The sequence below is a fragment of the Trematomus bernacchii genome, unplaced genomic scaffold (genome assembly GCF_902827165.1).
Source record: "Trematomus bernacchii unplaced genomic scaffold, fTreBer1.1, whole genome shotgun sequence".
NCBI lineage: Eukaryota > Metazoa > Chordata > Actinopteri > Perciformes > Nototheniidae > Trematomus > Trematomus bernacchii.
The window spans coordinates 12,436,966-12,453,211 of record NW_022987582.1 but is presented as its reverse complement, the minus strand read 5'-3'; the positions used below and the strand labels follow the sequence as shown (position 1 = coordinate 12,453,211).

At 39.0% G+C, this 16,246-nt stretch overlaps 1 protein-coding gene across 2 annotated transcripts; it reads left to right on the top strand.

Annotated features, from left to right (window-relative positions):
* The first annotated feature begins 3,906 nt into the window (after positions 1-3,906).
* zgc:91890 (solute carrier family 52, riboflavin transporter, member 3-B) lies at positions 3,907-12,412 on the top strand. 2 transcript variants are annotated; one of them, XM_034128003.1, is made up of 4 exons: positions 3,907-4,015; positions 9,275-10,354; positions 10,935-11,058; positions 11,736-12,081. In XM_034128003.1, the coding sequence occupies exons 2-4, from the start codon at positions 9,321-9,323 to the stop codon at positions 11,946-11,948; spliced, it is 1,371 nt and encodes a 456-aa protein (XP_033983894.1). In that variant the 5' UTR covers positions 3,907-4,015; positions 9,275-9,320; the 3' UTR covers positions 11,949-12,081. The 2 variants fall into 2 exon arrangements, with proteins under 2 accessions (XP_033983894.1, XP_033983895.1); XM_034128004.1 differs by lacking the exon at positions 3,907-4,015 and adding an exon at positions 7,803-7,982 and having other exon boundaries at positions 11,736-12,412.
* Positions 12,413-16,246: the final 3,834 nt, after the last annotated feature.

Here is a 16,246-nt window from a genome sequence, read left to right as displayed (position 1 = left end):
TATTAGACAAAATTGATGTCTCAATAATCCAACTCTAGCAATTCAAAAAAACACAATTTATGTTCGATGGTTCAGTTTGGCTAACTAATATGCGTTGCTGGTGTTTCTGTATTTTCTTATTAATGCAATAAGTGAATTTTAAAGATCACATTTTATGCAAAATCCACATTTCATATATTTTCTACATAAATATGTGTCCCCTCTGTGTAAAGAGATTCTCTCCTTTTGTCCTGATCCATCGATATAAAAACCTGTCTGAAAATGAGCTGTCCAGATTTTGGCCACTTTGTGATGTCACAATGTATTTTTGGTTTGTGTATCCATAAGCCAATAACCAACCAAGGTAACTACCACCCACCTTATCACCTGGGGCCTCATTTATAACGCCTTGCGTAGGATTGACGTAGGAAGGTTGCTTACGTACTGTAGTACAAAGCACAAAAATAGGTACATACATTTTCCGCCATTTTCCGATTCACAAAACATTGCGTACCGGCGAGAGAAGTGCGTACGGCACTTCCTACGCCTGTTTCCCTTTATAAATCACAATCGACTCGTAACGCCCATATTTGCCTATAAATAGTCAAAGAAACGCCCATTCATTCATTCATTCTGACTGACTGCATGAAGAAGATCGCAGGAAATGACGATAGAACAGCTAAAAAAGACATCTCACACCGTGTCAGATTTTGGTTATTGTGGGGAGGTGGAGATAAATCATATTGTTGGGTGGATGCAGTTTGAACCAGAGTAGCAGCATGGAGGTCGGATCGTCACCAAAATAAATAAATAAGTGGTCCGAAAAAAGTTAATGACAAAAAAAATACACATAACCTTCCTCAGGCAGTGTGTTTGTCCCGGGGACAGGAGACCCCCCCTTGATGAGAAACTGTAAGAAATGATCGGGGAATCCCTCCGGAGTGGAGTCATGACGACTGGATCTAAATTATTTTGTTGTATTTGGTGGTTTATGTTCCAGCTGTCGATCAGCAACTATATATCCATGATCCACCAGTTAAAGGAAATACAACTAATGGGTTGTGTTATATTAGCTGTACAATTTACCACATATGGTGTTCTTAGTTTCCATACCTCCTGTGTTTTACGAGCGACTTATCAAGTCTTGGCAAACGGCATAAAACACGATTAAACGTGATAGTATATAAAACCATGCTCGTATCTACAACCTATAGAAATGCAAAACGGCGTCAGTTTAGACGTAATTCTGTCCTCCTGCTTATCGCATCATTTATGGGAAAACATTTCATAACATTAACACAACATATTCGAGGTGGTTTTAAATAACATATCCGTATTTATTTATTTCTCCAAGTTATGTTTTTGTGTGCACTGAGGAGTCTCAAACAGGCGTTTGTTTAATCATTTTAAGATTGGCTTTAATCAATGTTTGAAAATGAATTCTTCATATTTGATAAATGAGAGGTAACATTTTATTTATGGTATTATTTCCACATATTTCTCTCCATTCTTCCTTCTGCCAACGGTGTCGCAGTTTCTCGTCTCTCCCGTTTGTGTGCTTAGTGCGTACGCATGGGTTAGAGTTTGCGTGGAGGACCGCACATTTTCCCGTCAAGTTAGTATTTTATAAATCGCAAACATTGCGTAGAAACTGGCGTACGCCATTTTTTGAGCGTATATCCCTTTACAAATGAGGCCCCAGATCTCCTGAGCACCATTGTGTTTTTTAAACAAATCATCTCATCATAATAGTTGGTTTAAATGTAAGCGTATACATGTTCCTCAGATTACTAATTTGTTAAAATGAAACATCAAGGTGTTGAAATAATTTCATGTTTTAAGCTATATTAATCTGCATGTTTAATTATATTCAATATAGATTCCTTCATTCCACATGTATTTAGTTAAGGTAACTGTAAACTTTAAAAGATAGGCCTTACCAATCACTTATAATGTAAGTTTATATCAAAAGACACACATGCACTGGGAACAAAGCTTTTTTTTTTTTTGCGGAAAGCTGATAGCTAAAGATTATGTAATGATAGCAGTAACCAAAACCACAAAGTTGCGGCTTCAAACCCAAAACAAGTAGCTAAAAGAAGTTAAAAGTGTTTTGCACTGGGTTCGTCACAGATTCATACAACAGACATTTACATTTGATCAATTGTTATTCCAAAGATATTGATGATAAGGAGAAAACTTTTAAATACGTTTTTAATATATAGGAAGATGATTCCGTTGCAAGAATGCTTCACCATAATAAGAATAAGGATAAAGGTCAGGTGTACATAGACTTATGTTTGGTGTCTTATTTAAAGGTAAATTCTCTACGGTACAAATTCACCCCGTGGATCCTCGGCTCATGTTGCCCTCCTGTTGATGTCTAACAAGTGAATCTTTCAAACTCACTCTCAGCATACAGGCAGTTCCAAAAACACAGACATATTTGTTCAAACACAGAGCTCAGCAGTTTGGGGAAAGAAAGCAGAGTATTGTACTTCTACACAAATATTCACCATGACTCACAGTTTTATCAAAACAACACTGTCCTGTGACTGGATGACAAGCTTGCTTACAAATACACTTAAGATGAAGCAATATCTCGGGGATGGATGAGATCATGCAATCAGTGGTTATAAAATGTACTTAACAGCAGACATGTTTTTGTGTGATTCGGACATTATGTGTATAATATAAAAATGCATAACAAATGAAAGGGGCCCTATTAAGATTTGTGGGGTTTACCTTTCCTGTAGTGTTCTGTATAAGCTTTTGTGCATGTCTGCAAAGGCTCAAATGTCAGAGTTTCTCTCCCACACACTCCCCCCCCCCCCCCTGCCTGAAACACCTCCATTGGAATCCTTCTACTCCTACTCAGGCTTCTATTGGCTAGCCCTCCAACACATTGTACGTGATAGGCTAAGGGGCGGGACATCTCTAAGCGTTTGACCAATCACAACAGAGCTGTTCAGCTAACCAGTTAGGCAGACTGGGCTCTGGTTTCAGACGGAGGGTGACAATAGGTGCTGCAGCACAGGCAGGATGAGAAAAATGAAGACCTTTTTGAACATTAAAGCATGCAGACATGTCACAGTAGAGGCACAAAATACAAATGTGAACCTGAAAATGAGCATTATATAGTGCCCCTTTAAATGGATAATGCAAACATCATGCTTTTAGATCAGAGACTTTTTATGTAAACCAATCGCATGACTGATCTCTGAGAGACACATTTGAATTCATTCAAATGGATAACTTTGCTTTAATGTGGTGTTTGAATCAAAACATTTCTGGGGCCAATTCTCAAACAACAAATCAGAATGTGCTCATTAGTTCAATTAAAATACATGTCATTGTTTTGGTATTCACGTTGTTGGTCAGTCCCAATCAAGAAAAGCTCAAATCATATTTATTTACTGAATCAAAAGTAATTCACTTTATTGTCACAAGCCTGGAAAGAAATGTTATTATTCAGGAATGGAACATGTGGCACCAGTGGTGGGTGCAAGGGCACTTAAATGAAAAACCATGAAGTTGGTGCCAAACAGGGGTCATTCATCTGGGCTGGAATTCGAGCTGAACAAAAGCCAGACTGACCCTGACCAAACACCCACTCAGATATCACAGAAAGCTGTCCAAAGTCATCTTCTGGTTGGCTAAGCGGCCCCCACTTTCCTTCTAGAAAAATGGAGAGAACCTTCATTCTCATGTTGGTAGACTCATCAGTTTCCTTTTCTTTCTTGCAAACTTTTTCTACACTTCTTTCCTCCTCCATCTATCCTTTCTGACATCCTCACTCCCTTCCTTCACCCACCCCTGCTGCGGAGGACATTGGTTCCCAAACTGGACCCCTGGCTCAGCCCTCTGCAGTCACATGACACAGCTTCAGAGATCCAGAGTTGTAAAGTACAAAGCCCCAGACTCAAAGTGCATGCATAGTCTACACACAGTTACATCAGAAGGCCGCTGTGCTGTTGTCCCTCTGAATAGAGAAAGCCTCACGAGAGCTGCCTCTGCACGTCCTTTCACACAACAGGTAGGTGGTATCTTGTCTAATTTAATATAATGAAAACAGGGGATTTTAAATGATGAGAGGATTTGAGACAGTGTAAGCTTATAATGAGAATTTAGTGACTTGGATATTAAAGTAAAAATGGATCAATTTACAAACTTTGAGAAAAAAACTGTTTTTACAACCAGATCTCGCAGGTTTCCACTGCATTTTTGACCTCGTCCTTAGCAACCATGGTCATCTTATACAACTCTATAAGATCAGCATTGTATCAACATTCCCTTCTTTCCAAGTACTATGCAATATGTATTTTAGATGCAACTTAAAATTAACATTCACTGATAGAAAAAGTCAAAATGTGAACTTCGTGCAGTTTCATTAGGGTTGTTTGATTATTATTGATTTAGGCGAAACTTAATTACATGCTAAATACTGTTAAGGAATAATTCTTCTAGATATCTAACCTTTTGCTCTGTGACGTTTTATGATCTACTCTGACGTCTGTTATCTCCTTTAAGGAAAGGCATTGGTGCCATATGTGTTGTTACCAGTTTGTGACCGGTCAACTTGTCTGGCACGAATGGTAATTGTTGTGAGAACGCTGAGGCACTTCTTTATCGGTGTTTGTGGACTCTAAAATGTGAAATCTTTGAGGCCATGAGTGTCGGACGCAGGTGGCTCAGTGTTCCCAGCTGTTTAGTCTACTCCTTCAGAGATGTTGATTACTCTCTGTGAACCAGTTAAAAGGTCTAACATAGAGAGAGGCTCTTCAGAATTGACGTGGCAACTCTACCGTGAAGTCAGAACCTCTGACTCTTTGACTTGTGATGTGAATCCTCCGGCCGATACTCTGAAATAAACCCATCAGTGTTTGACATCAAAGCTCCAACTCTCACCGTGTCTCCTTCCTGAGTCGGTGACTCCATGCATTGCTACACAGAAGTTTCCCCCACAAATACAATAGTCACCTTTTTCTTACCAAATAAAAGAGACCCTGAGTCTAGAGTAAAATGCACTGTAAGCCAATTAATGTGTATTTTGCATTCTGCTATAAAACACGGATCCTCTCACATTCTCAGCCTTGACGAGGCAGTTCTCTATACTCCTGTTTATAGCTGACAACCTTGGCTAAAGGTATTGCTTTGACTGTCTGTAGATAATAATATAACAGATTAATGAGAGCTTGTGGAAAGGCATTCTGGAGAACATTTCAGATGTCTGATGCCACAGTCATTTGGTTTAAAGGTCCCATGTCATGGCCATTTCTACTGATCATAATTCCATTGCTGAGGTATACTAAAATAGATTTATATTGTGCAATTTTCCAAACTCACATTGGTTTCTCATACAGCATCTCTGTATAGTATGTGTATTCACCGGTATTCACTCTCTGTCCTAAACGGCTTGTTGGAGCTCCGGCCCCCCCCTCCCTGTGAGCCCAGTGTGCTCTGATTGGTCGGGACGTTGCGAGGCTCGCTGCTCAATGATCTGGCTTACTGGTGTGGTTTCCGGGTCGGCGATACAGCGAGACAGCGCGAAACTCATCCTGAGCACACACAAACACTCACAGCCGAAGTAAAAACAATAAGTGTGGCTTGATATTGAGCAAGAAAAAGGTTTATAAACGCTGTGAGAATGGGTCTGCAGAGAGCATTTTCCGCGATCCTAACTCGTCTATTACCAACCAGGGAGCTGTATGCAAGTCAATGGGACTCCCTGTTAGTTGAAAATGTACGCTAAAGGTCCTGGTGTGTGAGGAGGTCCGCGGATTGGTCCATTTTGATGACATCATGCGGTTCCCGGAAGAAACAAATGGATAAAGAGAAATCTCCAACGAGGCGTTTTGGGGCAGCATAGACAGGTATTTTCTGTGTTAGAGTTTTACTCGCTACAGGGTGTACTTTGAGGGTTTTTGACTCTGCAGACCGTTTACATGCATAAAAACCTTCATAACACACAAGGGGACGGGTAATAACCAGAAAAGCATGACATGGGACCTTTAAGTGCCTTCAACATATTAAGTTTGACAAATATATCAAACAAAAATAATTCCCCACAAAAAATAGTATCGATTTTTTTTGGCATATTTCGAGACACTCTACTTTGTAGCTATTTGCATATTTTCGACATACTATACTATGCCTTTTTAAAATATTTTTCGCATACTATACTATGTCGTTTTTTTTTCTTCATATTTTCGACATACTATACTATGTAGTTTCTGATATTTTTGACATAATATACTATTGAGTGTTTTCTGTAAGAACTACACAGTTGTATAGTTTGTCTAAAATATGAAATAAAAAACATAGTATAGGATGTCGAAAATATGAACACAACTGCATAGTCTAGTACAGGGGTGTCAAACTCAAGGCCCGGGGGCCAAATCCGGCCCGCGACTTCATTTTATGTGGCCCCACAAGAGCTTGCAAAGAATATAATATGTTTATTATAGGTTACATGCTACTTTACAGAAGCACGTTGCCCATAAACGAAATGTCCCACAATGCATCTCAAATTTGCCTTTTTCTCAGAATTTGCCTTTTTTTTTCCAAATATGCCTTTTTTCTTAGAATTAGCCTTTTTCTCATAAATAGATTTTTTTTTCAAAATGTCACTTCTCTTTTTCAAAATGTCACAATCAATGTTTTTCCAGAATGTGGCTTTTCTTTTAAAACCATATTGTGACATTCTTACTGAAGAGACTTGCAATTATTTGCTCTAGACTTCTGCTTTCAGACGTAGTTAATTATGAAGTTATATTAATGAATGATATAGTCTTAAAGTTACAACCGGCCCTTTGAGTGCAACCATAATGCTGATGTGGCCCGTGATGAAATTGAGTTTGACACCCCTGGTCTAGTATGTTGAAAGAAACGGGAAAAACTACATAGTATAGTGTGGAAAATATAAAAAAGTAAATGACATAGGATATTACATAAAAAAACACATTAAAATGACACGGTATAGTATGTGGAAAATACAGAAAAACAACATATAAATCGATAAAAAATATAAATATATGTAAATCGATAATATCAGATAAAAACACATACTATAATGAAAAAATCTGAAATAAATGCATCATAGTTTATTTATTTTGAAAAAAACAAACAACAAAATGGTATAGTATTTCAATAAATATGATAAATTATATTTTAACATATTAAATTATAAATAATAGTAGCCTATAGTACTATGCAATAACACATGTCAAATAAAAAGTATGACACAATATCATGAAAATTCAAAGTAGGTTATGTGAAGAAAAATATATATATGGATACCAGAATACCACTATACTTGACCTGATAGTAATTTTGTAACAACTGTGTGTGTTTGAGACATGTATACTTTACATGCTGGTCTTTTCAGATATGTAATAGTTTCATAACAAAGATGATGCAACCTATTGGTTTATGCAATTGTACTGCTGGCACAGTAAGAGGACACTATAGGTTGAGCAGGCCATTCACTTAGGCAAGGACAGCGAACACGAAGGAAAGTCAGTGTGGGATTTCAAATATCGTCGTGTCTTTATTGAGTGTGAAACCAAAGCCGGTGCATTCATTCAACTCACTCTGTAGCCTGTGTGTTTAAAGGAGGGCTCAGGGCAGGCCACAAGGTCGTAAACCGGTTGGGGGAGGGAAAGGGAAAAGGAGGAGCTAGTCTCACTGATCTCTTCCTCCTCTTTCTACACCCACAGGCACAGAGCACATGGTTGCCTGGTTTTGAAACCGACCTCCGGCGATAGTATAGGAGGGAGATCAGGAAGTGTCATGGTGGTGCAAGGCATGTGCGCCTGTGCAGTCCCTCCCCCTGTCAAACGCAGCAGAAACAGGGAAGCAGAATGTAAGCCTGTGAATGCTGTGTGTGTGGAGGAGAATAGGGAGACTTGCGGCCGATGTGTTAAAGAAATGATCACAATGGGGTGACGGTTTTTGAGAGGAAAGAGGGACTAGAAGAGCTTTCTGGTTATGTTCTGAACAAGGTAAGATGAGATAGTCTGAGACCTTGTAGAAATGAGGAAGATGACCTGTATGTATGAAGGTAATATGGGTTGTTGGATTTCCTGGTTATCCTAGAACTAGATAGCTTATCTCCTCCTCCATATGCTAACCTGAAAAGGATGAAAAAGGACAAGGGTTTTACAAATATACAAATATTTAAAAGCAGGACACAGTTTGGTCATGTTTACCTCACGTAGTCAGCACTTCTTTATTGGTTCAAAAATATTTAGGATAGGCCTACAGATCAAATAAAGGAAGTCTTGTTCTTACATGTTTCTATTAAACCTTGGACGTGAGGTCTATTAGACATTAAAACTGTTATTTGACACTTCTCTATAAAAACACAATATCTGCAATAAAAGAGTAATAGCAGCCAAATGTGTCGGTGTAGTTTACAATTTAGTAGTTTACAATTTGATTATGGTTTGAGTGGAGCAAGTCCTTCACAATAACACTTGGGATGTAGTTTTATTACATTGCTTCACATTGATATGCCTTTGACGTGTCTGTTTATGTCCCAGCATGGGTCTTTTTATAGTAGCAGTGTGTCAGTGTGTGAAAGGTCAGGCATCGCTTCGAGAGGCAGAACACAGGGACACTGGGAAGGTCGTACTCAGTAACACTATGTAACACTATTAGCCCTGCTATGGTGTATTTACTGAAACTTAATTTAATTATGTTTGATATAATGTAGTTAGAAAAACACTAATCCTGAAACACTTTTAATCTTTGCTAGCTTTTTGTCCCTAGGGATGGCACAGTCAGCAATAGGTCCAGACTAAAAACACTCAAACTATTATTGGATGGATGGCTGTGAAAGTTGTTGTTAGCATGCTAACATGTTAAAATACAAGATGGCTTAACAATAAAGTGGTAAACATGCTAAACATTACAGATAAACACCTTCATTCAAATGTTATTATCATTAGCATGTTAGCAGGTTGAACTTGCTAACATGGGGGTAAGCTGCTTTAGTTGGTGTGTTTGATAGGGCTGTACAATATGAGGAAAATATGCAATAACTACAATTCCAAGACACATCTTAAACACTACACCTATTCGGGGAAAAGTTGAAATGTCTTGTTACTCCAAGTTTAGAACAGACAACTAATGTATTAAAATGTGTTAACACATTCATAGAGTTTTTGAAACTAAAAGGCTGATATTCCAATTTTAATAAAATATCATCTCAATAAAAACATGGGTATTTCTCTATTTCCATTTAAGATTTGCAGTGTACTAATAAACTGTCCTATTTTGTGTCGGTTTTTAGATTGCGAGATCTGTATTTCCTGATTGACCTCATTCCAGCCTCCATTATGTCGCTGCTGACTCACGTGCTGGCGTGCCTGTTCGGCATGGGCTCCTGGGTGGCCATCAACGGGATGTGGGTGGAGCTGCCTCTGGTCGTAACAGTGAATCCAGAGGGATGGTATCTGCCATCGTACCTCACAGTCCTCATCCAGATGGCCAACATAGGTCCCCTCTTCATCACTCTGATGCACCGCTTCCGCCCAGGGGTGCTAGATGAGCGTCCAGTCATCTACGGCATTGTAGGGTTGGGGATCGTTGCTACATTCCTGCTGGCTTTCTTTTGGAGGCAGACAATGACAATAGGGGACTCTTTGCACAGTGTGCCCCTGCTGGTGTTGACCTTCTTGCTCTCTGTGGTGGACTGCACCTCCTCTGTTACATTTCTGCCTTTCATGATGCGACTGCGTCCAGAGTACCTCACCACGTACTTCGTAGGTGAAGGCCTCAGTGGGCTGGTGCCTGCACTGGTGGCTCTCATTCAAGGTGTTGGGTTAGTCCACTGTCAGAATGCCACTTTGGCTGTGGTAGCCAATCAAACGGCTGATAATGCTACTATGGTTGGCAGTGGAGACCTGCAGGCCATCTACCAGCCAGCTCGATTCTCAGCCGAGGTGTTCTTCGTGTTCCTCAGTGTCATGATGGTTGTCTCCCTGGTAGCCTTCATCCTACTCAACCATCACCCATCTGTGGCTCGAGAGAGAAAGAATGACTTGTACTTCAGTGGGGATCTGGCTCCTGGCAAGAGAGAGCAAGGGTTGTCTCTGCACACCCAGACACCAGAGCAGAAGCCTATGATCAGCCACCTGGAATCCAAAAGGGAAGCCAAGAGCTCTTTTGGGAAGGGGACGTATAGCAATCTGGAGGTGGTGTTCATCTTTGTTGTACTAGCATGGGTCAATGCTCTGACCAATGCAATCCTTCCCTCAGTCCAGTCCTACTCCTGTCTGCCTTACGGGAACAAAGCCTACCATCTAGCTGCCACAATGGCAGCTGTTGCCAATCCAGTGGCCTGCTTCATTGCCATGTTTTTGCCGATTAGGTAAGAATAATTACTAGAACCATCTTTTTACCTAAAATTTGTATTTTATATAGAGGCTGAGATTTGTATGTCTCCTCCAGTAACATTGTATTTAAATAAATACAACTCAGTCATAATTGAAAATGCCTACTAGTTATCAATGCACTGGGAACCATTTTAGCATAATTGTTCAACGTGCCGGGTAGCCTATTAGACATTACTTTGTGAATTAAAACAAAACTACTATATTAGTTTAGGCTAATACAAACAAATCTAATTGATACCTTTTTGTAAAATATCATGGTTGTGGTTTAAATAAGTTTGGTTGCTATGTCACTTAAATGAAAGTCTAAATTGAAGTTTAGCTTGATACAGGACAAGGGAAACAGCGACCTGCGAGAACCTCCTTTGTTTGTCCCTTCCTCTGCAGACTTTGTTGAACTTAATACTACATCACCTGATTTCCTCCATTAATCATAGTTTGAACACGTTGCTCCTACAGGTCACTAGAGTTTGTTAAGCTTATAGCTTATGAAGCAAAGTGGATCAGTGTAAAAAAAAAAGCTCAGTTTTACCATATGTATTCATTTTTTGTTTCCAGATCTCTCTTCTTCATGGGTTTCTTGACCATGTTTGGGACAGGATTCGGAGCCTACAACATGGCCATGGCTGCTCTTAGCCCTTGCCCCTTGCTGGTCCACAGTGCCTCTGGAACTGCAGTTATAGTAGGATTCTTTTTTCTAATGAAATTCACATAAAAAATGAGAAATATGTCACCTAATAGCTGTTACATGTGGATGTCTTGTGATTGTTCTGTCTTGTAAGAATGAATGAAAGTACATTATGCCTGTCATAGTCACATGCATGGTCAGTTCTCAAACAACTTGAAGTGCTATGTTATTTGCAGAATTACTCAACCTTGTTTGAGCTGATTAAGACAAAACTGTCTAAACTTGTTTGCCAATTGAACAGTAATTTGTTGCACACTGTATTTGCTTTTGATGGCTATGTGACTGCTATCAGGTTGATAGCCTTACACACTATTTAAGGTGAAAAGTAAAAGCAAGTGAACAGGGTACGTTAACATGTCTTAGCATGGCTTTTTAAGAACCACTTTCAGTAATCAGAGTCCAAAAACTATAATTTGGGTTGTTGGGAAAGAGATGTACACAAGAAGAAATTAAGCTTTTAAAAAGACTTATGGTTGGGCTTGTGGCCTATCAAATCAGAATTTCCTATGCTAGATATATTTTAAACTAAGTTGTATTAGTTTTTCCTAACAAATATAAAGTTATTCACAGTAAAACAGAGTAGACTGAAGGCTAAAATAGCTACAAGAACATGTTTTGGGTTTGAGATTTTTGTAATGTGTTATATTGATACATTGATACCTGTGTTGCAGGTGTTGGCCTGGATCCTCTTTGTCCTGTCACTCTCCTACGTGAAGGTCACCATCGGGGTGATTCTCAGGGACGAGGGCCACAGCGCCCTCGTGTGGTGTGGAGCAGTGGTGCAGCTGGGCTCCATGCTTGGTGCTGTATCCATGTTCCCATTGGTCAGTGTCTATGGCCTTTTTAGGTCAGGTGATCCTTGCAACACCAAGTGTCCAATGTAGTGAACAAATATGTTTAAGTTAAACACTGATGTACAAAACTAAAGAATAATTTGCGCGTATTGTAGATGCACTGAGCATTAGCACTCCCTGATGCCATTTAACTAATTTGCTCTTATCAGTCACTATATGGTAGATTTATTTAAAAAAAAATATATTTATTGACTCATGGAGTAAGCTAAGCATTAAGCTGAAATGACAATATAAATGTATCATCACAGAAGACCATATTGTTGCTGAGCGTATTACAATTCCTTATCAATTCATATGTTTAAAGCTAGTTTACTTGAATTGTTTTTATGATGTAAAAGTATAACTTATGGTAGTGTTGCCTTTAAAATGTGCCTTAATTTGACACTCTAAAATATGTGTACTTTTTGGTGTACATGCTTTGTACTGTATGTGTTACTTGTATGGAGAACCTGTTCAACAATACCAAATAAAACACATGTTTTATTGCTGCATTATTTTGCATATCATTATAAATATTCACTTCATCTTCAGTTGGCTGGAGAAGAAGACTCTTGAGTTGAGGGGTTGATGTATGTATGATGTTAATTGTATTTGGTTAAGTGACATTATTAAGAAAGATATTGAAAAGGGGCAAATGTGTATACAAGATAAGAGGGGATTGTAAAACGAAACAATAGAAAAGAATAAAGACACTTCAATAGAATGAACAAAGTGTAACCCATTCCTCTTTCCCCCTTTTCTACACAGAACCATTCAAGTATTTTCCCATACTTAGATTGAGTCTCAATATATACTAATTAAAATGTTGCTTAACACAACAGATCAGGAAACTCAAGAAAAACATTGCAATATGTTCCAATAGATTTATGATGGCAAAGGGTTTGACTTAATCTCCGAGTTGATAAATAATATCTATTAATCATTTTTGGACTGGTATACTTAGGGATTAAAACTGTAAAATTAAATATCTATCTATCTATATATATATATATATATATATATTTAGGGTAATATGTTCCGAAATAATTGTCTATCTATTCTCAAATGAATGTACACACCAACACTTCACATTTGTATACACCTATATAAACATGCATTTTTATAGGAAATGTTAAGTCAAATCATCTTATTTGAACTCAACATTGAATTGACAACAGTGGGTGTCTCTTATTCATGAGAAGACACTTATATTATATTCAAGTTTAAATATACAAATATTTTCTCTTTGGTTTGCCATTGAGAGAAAAGATGACTATACTTATAATACATAACAATTAAGAAATATTTGTGTGTGGTTATATCTATTTACCACCTATAAATACTGTTTCGCATAACATAGTAAAATAAGGAGGTTTATATTTGAAGCTATAAATGGAGTCTTTATATGATTTGTAGTAAGGTGGGGATCCTGCACAACTTTGACACTACCACTAGATGTCACTGTATGATTAGAACATCTTCATGGGTAACTGAGGCTGAGTGCACATCTCAGCTGCAGTCGAGCTTCAATATTCTAGTGGTAGTAGAAGAAGACGTTTGATCTTTAGGACGTTTCAGAAGAATCCAAATGTGTTGGATCAAGTCGCATTTGTTAAACAACTCATAAGAAAATATATGGGTTCAATAAAAATGTGATTTGGATGTTGTTTAAAAATATACAAAGCTTTATATCCTAAATATAAAGTAATACTGAACATAAACATAAACCTCTGGACCTGGATCTTCACCTTGATATTGGATAATTGCTCAACCTCATTTTAGATGGAGGAGTTCTGCATGTCTCTGGGGAGTTTGCCCAGGTCAACAGAGTCATGTCTGCATCATATCCTCCTCACACTAAATCACAGAGACAGTGTCTTATCCATGTAGGTGCATCAATATGTGTGCGTGTGTGTGCGTGTGTGCATGCGTGTGTGTGTGTGTGTGTGTGTGCGTGCGTGTTTATGCTTCCTCCTCTCCACAGGGAGAAATAGGAATGAGGAACTCATGGCCAGTCAGAGTCTGATTCAGATCCCAGTGGTTCCTCAGAGAACATCTGGGGTCATCATCATGTCCTGATGTCTCACACTTCACCTATTTTCCTTATCTCTTCCTGTGGCTTCTATGACTTATGGTGTGCTAAGCTTAAACGCAGCAGACTTGCTTAGAATTATAATTTAGCTCAAATATGAGGAGTCTTTTAAGATTTGTTTTTTGTTTCTCATAAATGTCATATAAAAGTCCATTTAAGTTTTGTGAAATTGTACAAATGCACTGAGATAAAGACACTTGGACATTCTGCCTAATACAAATGTGGGTGGCAGGATGACACAACAGGAAACGTGTGAGAAAATGGGATTCCTTCTTATCTTTCTGCTTGCCTCTCTATTTCTCTCCTTCAGTCCAACTATTTCGATATCTCCCTTTCCCCAAGCTTCTTGTCTTCCTCGATTCACGCATATGGCAGACTTTGTGACCGTAATTTCAATTTAAAACACATGAGGGGAAATCCTAGCCCGCGCTGCTTTTTAATGGGCCGTCATGGGATTGGAGTATGCGGAGAATGATTGAATATTGTGTGAGAAGGCCAGGAATGATCACGTCTCGCCTTCCGTTATGCAATCGACCATTCCCCTCTCACAACGCGACGTCTGGTAAAACCTTGAAGGGGGGGGGGTTGAGTGCTGGAAACCTTAACGTCTAGACCGTATGACAAAACATTTTTTTCTTCTAAATGACTCAAGACCTTATAAAAGATATCATATATAAAAAGAGCCAAATGAGATGTGATCCACCACAACAAAGGCAGATATGGTGAATTGAAGCTGCTTTTAATGGTTGTAAATGAGTCTTTTTACACTGTAATGCATGACATCCTATATTTCCTCACAGACGGAAACATATGGCTCCCATACAAAGCCGGCCATACTGTTTTATTTATATGATTGTGTCATGTCTGTTTTCTCCCTTGACTCGCTCCATCTGCTCAGCGCACTTTGACAATGTCAGGATAAAAAACTTCAAGGCACTGAAATTACCACTTTGTGAGAGCTTTTTCACACCCACTGTGTTGGATTACACCGCTGTGATATTTCGTTTCGATGAAGCAACTGAGACTACCTTTCCCGTTAAGTCCATTATATTCAAATGGGCCGGGACTTTTTCTTTTTTTTCGTCTTCACAACAAGACATAAAGTAATCAAAAGTTAAAAGCAAACACTCAAGGAGGCACTTAGCAAAAAAGAAAAGCTTTTATGATAAAACATTCATATACAGTGCAGGAGACAGGTAATCTTTGAGGATGATAGGGTTGTCTTGTGGTCAGTTTCAGTATAGTATGGCTTGGGGAGCCTTGTAGATGAATGCTCCTAATAACATCCCCGCCCACCCATCATCCAGCAGAGCACCCAGGCAGAAGAACTAATACCTGAGTGTATTCCTCCAGTGGTGTGAAGTAGGCCTTAAAGAGCTGTTGGAGGCTGCAGTAAAGTAGGGTTCATTACCTTGACAGACTGATGACAGCAAACACTGGCTGAGATGCAGACATATACATACTAAAATAAAAAGTATAATGTACAATTGTAATCTGTGCTACTTGTGCTATGCATACACAATATAATCTTCAATCGAAAACACCTATAATTCCAGACTAGTTAGAGTTATAGGAGGAAATACATCAATGTTTTTTGGTGTTCTAAGATGAAAGATCACTTTCTTGAATTGCTTCAGGCCCCGTCCACACGGAGACGATATCAGTTGTATCCGCTAACGTTCTCTATCGTATAGACGGTTCGTCCACACGAGGCCGAAACGGAGCCGCGGATACGGAGCCCGAATCTGATACACTTTGATAACGGCTCCCAAAGTGGGTAGGTCTGGGGACGAAATGCTTGCGGCTCCGTGTGTACGACCTATACGATAATTTCCTGCGCTTCCATTACAGTTTAGGAACTGGGTTAGTATCTATAGTAACGCAGTCAGTGTAGGCGGAGCCGTGACGTCATCTTCAATGAGCACCCCAGAAAAACAACATCAGCCGTTAGCTGTTAGCACTCAAGCTCACAGCTCCTCATATCTGTTCAGAAACTAGACAAAAGTTAAACAAGTACAAACCACAGACTGTCTGTGTCATGGCGAATACAGTCGCTGGTTTATTTATGTCTGTATAGGCCGTTGTTGTGAGTGTGGACGGTCGGAGCATATATTGCGTTAGCTTAGCCGATCTCCATTTAGACAACGCGCATTTTAAAAGGTTTTTCGCCTGCCGTCTGTCTGCAGACTTGTCAAAGCATTAATTCATGGTTTTTACTAACCGGTATCAGTATGTTGTTACTTCGGCATCATTTTGA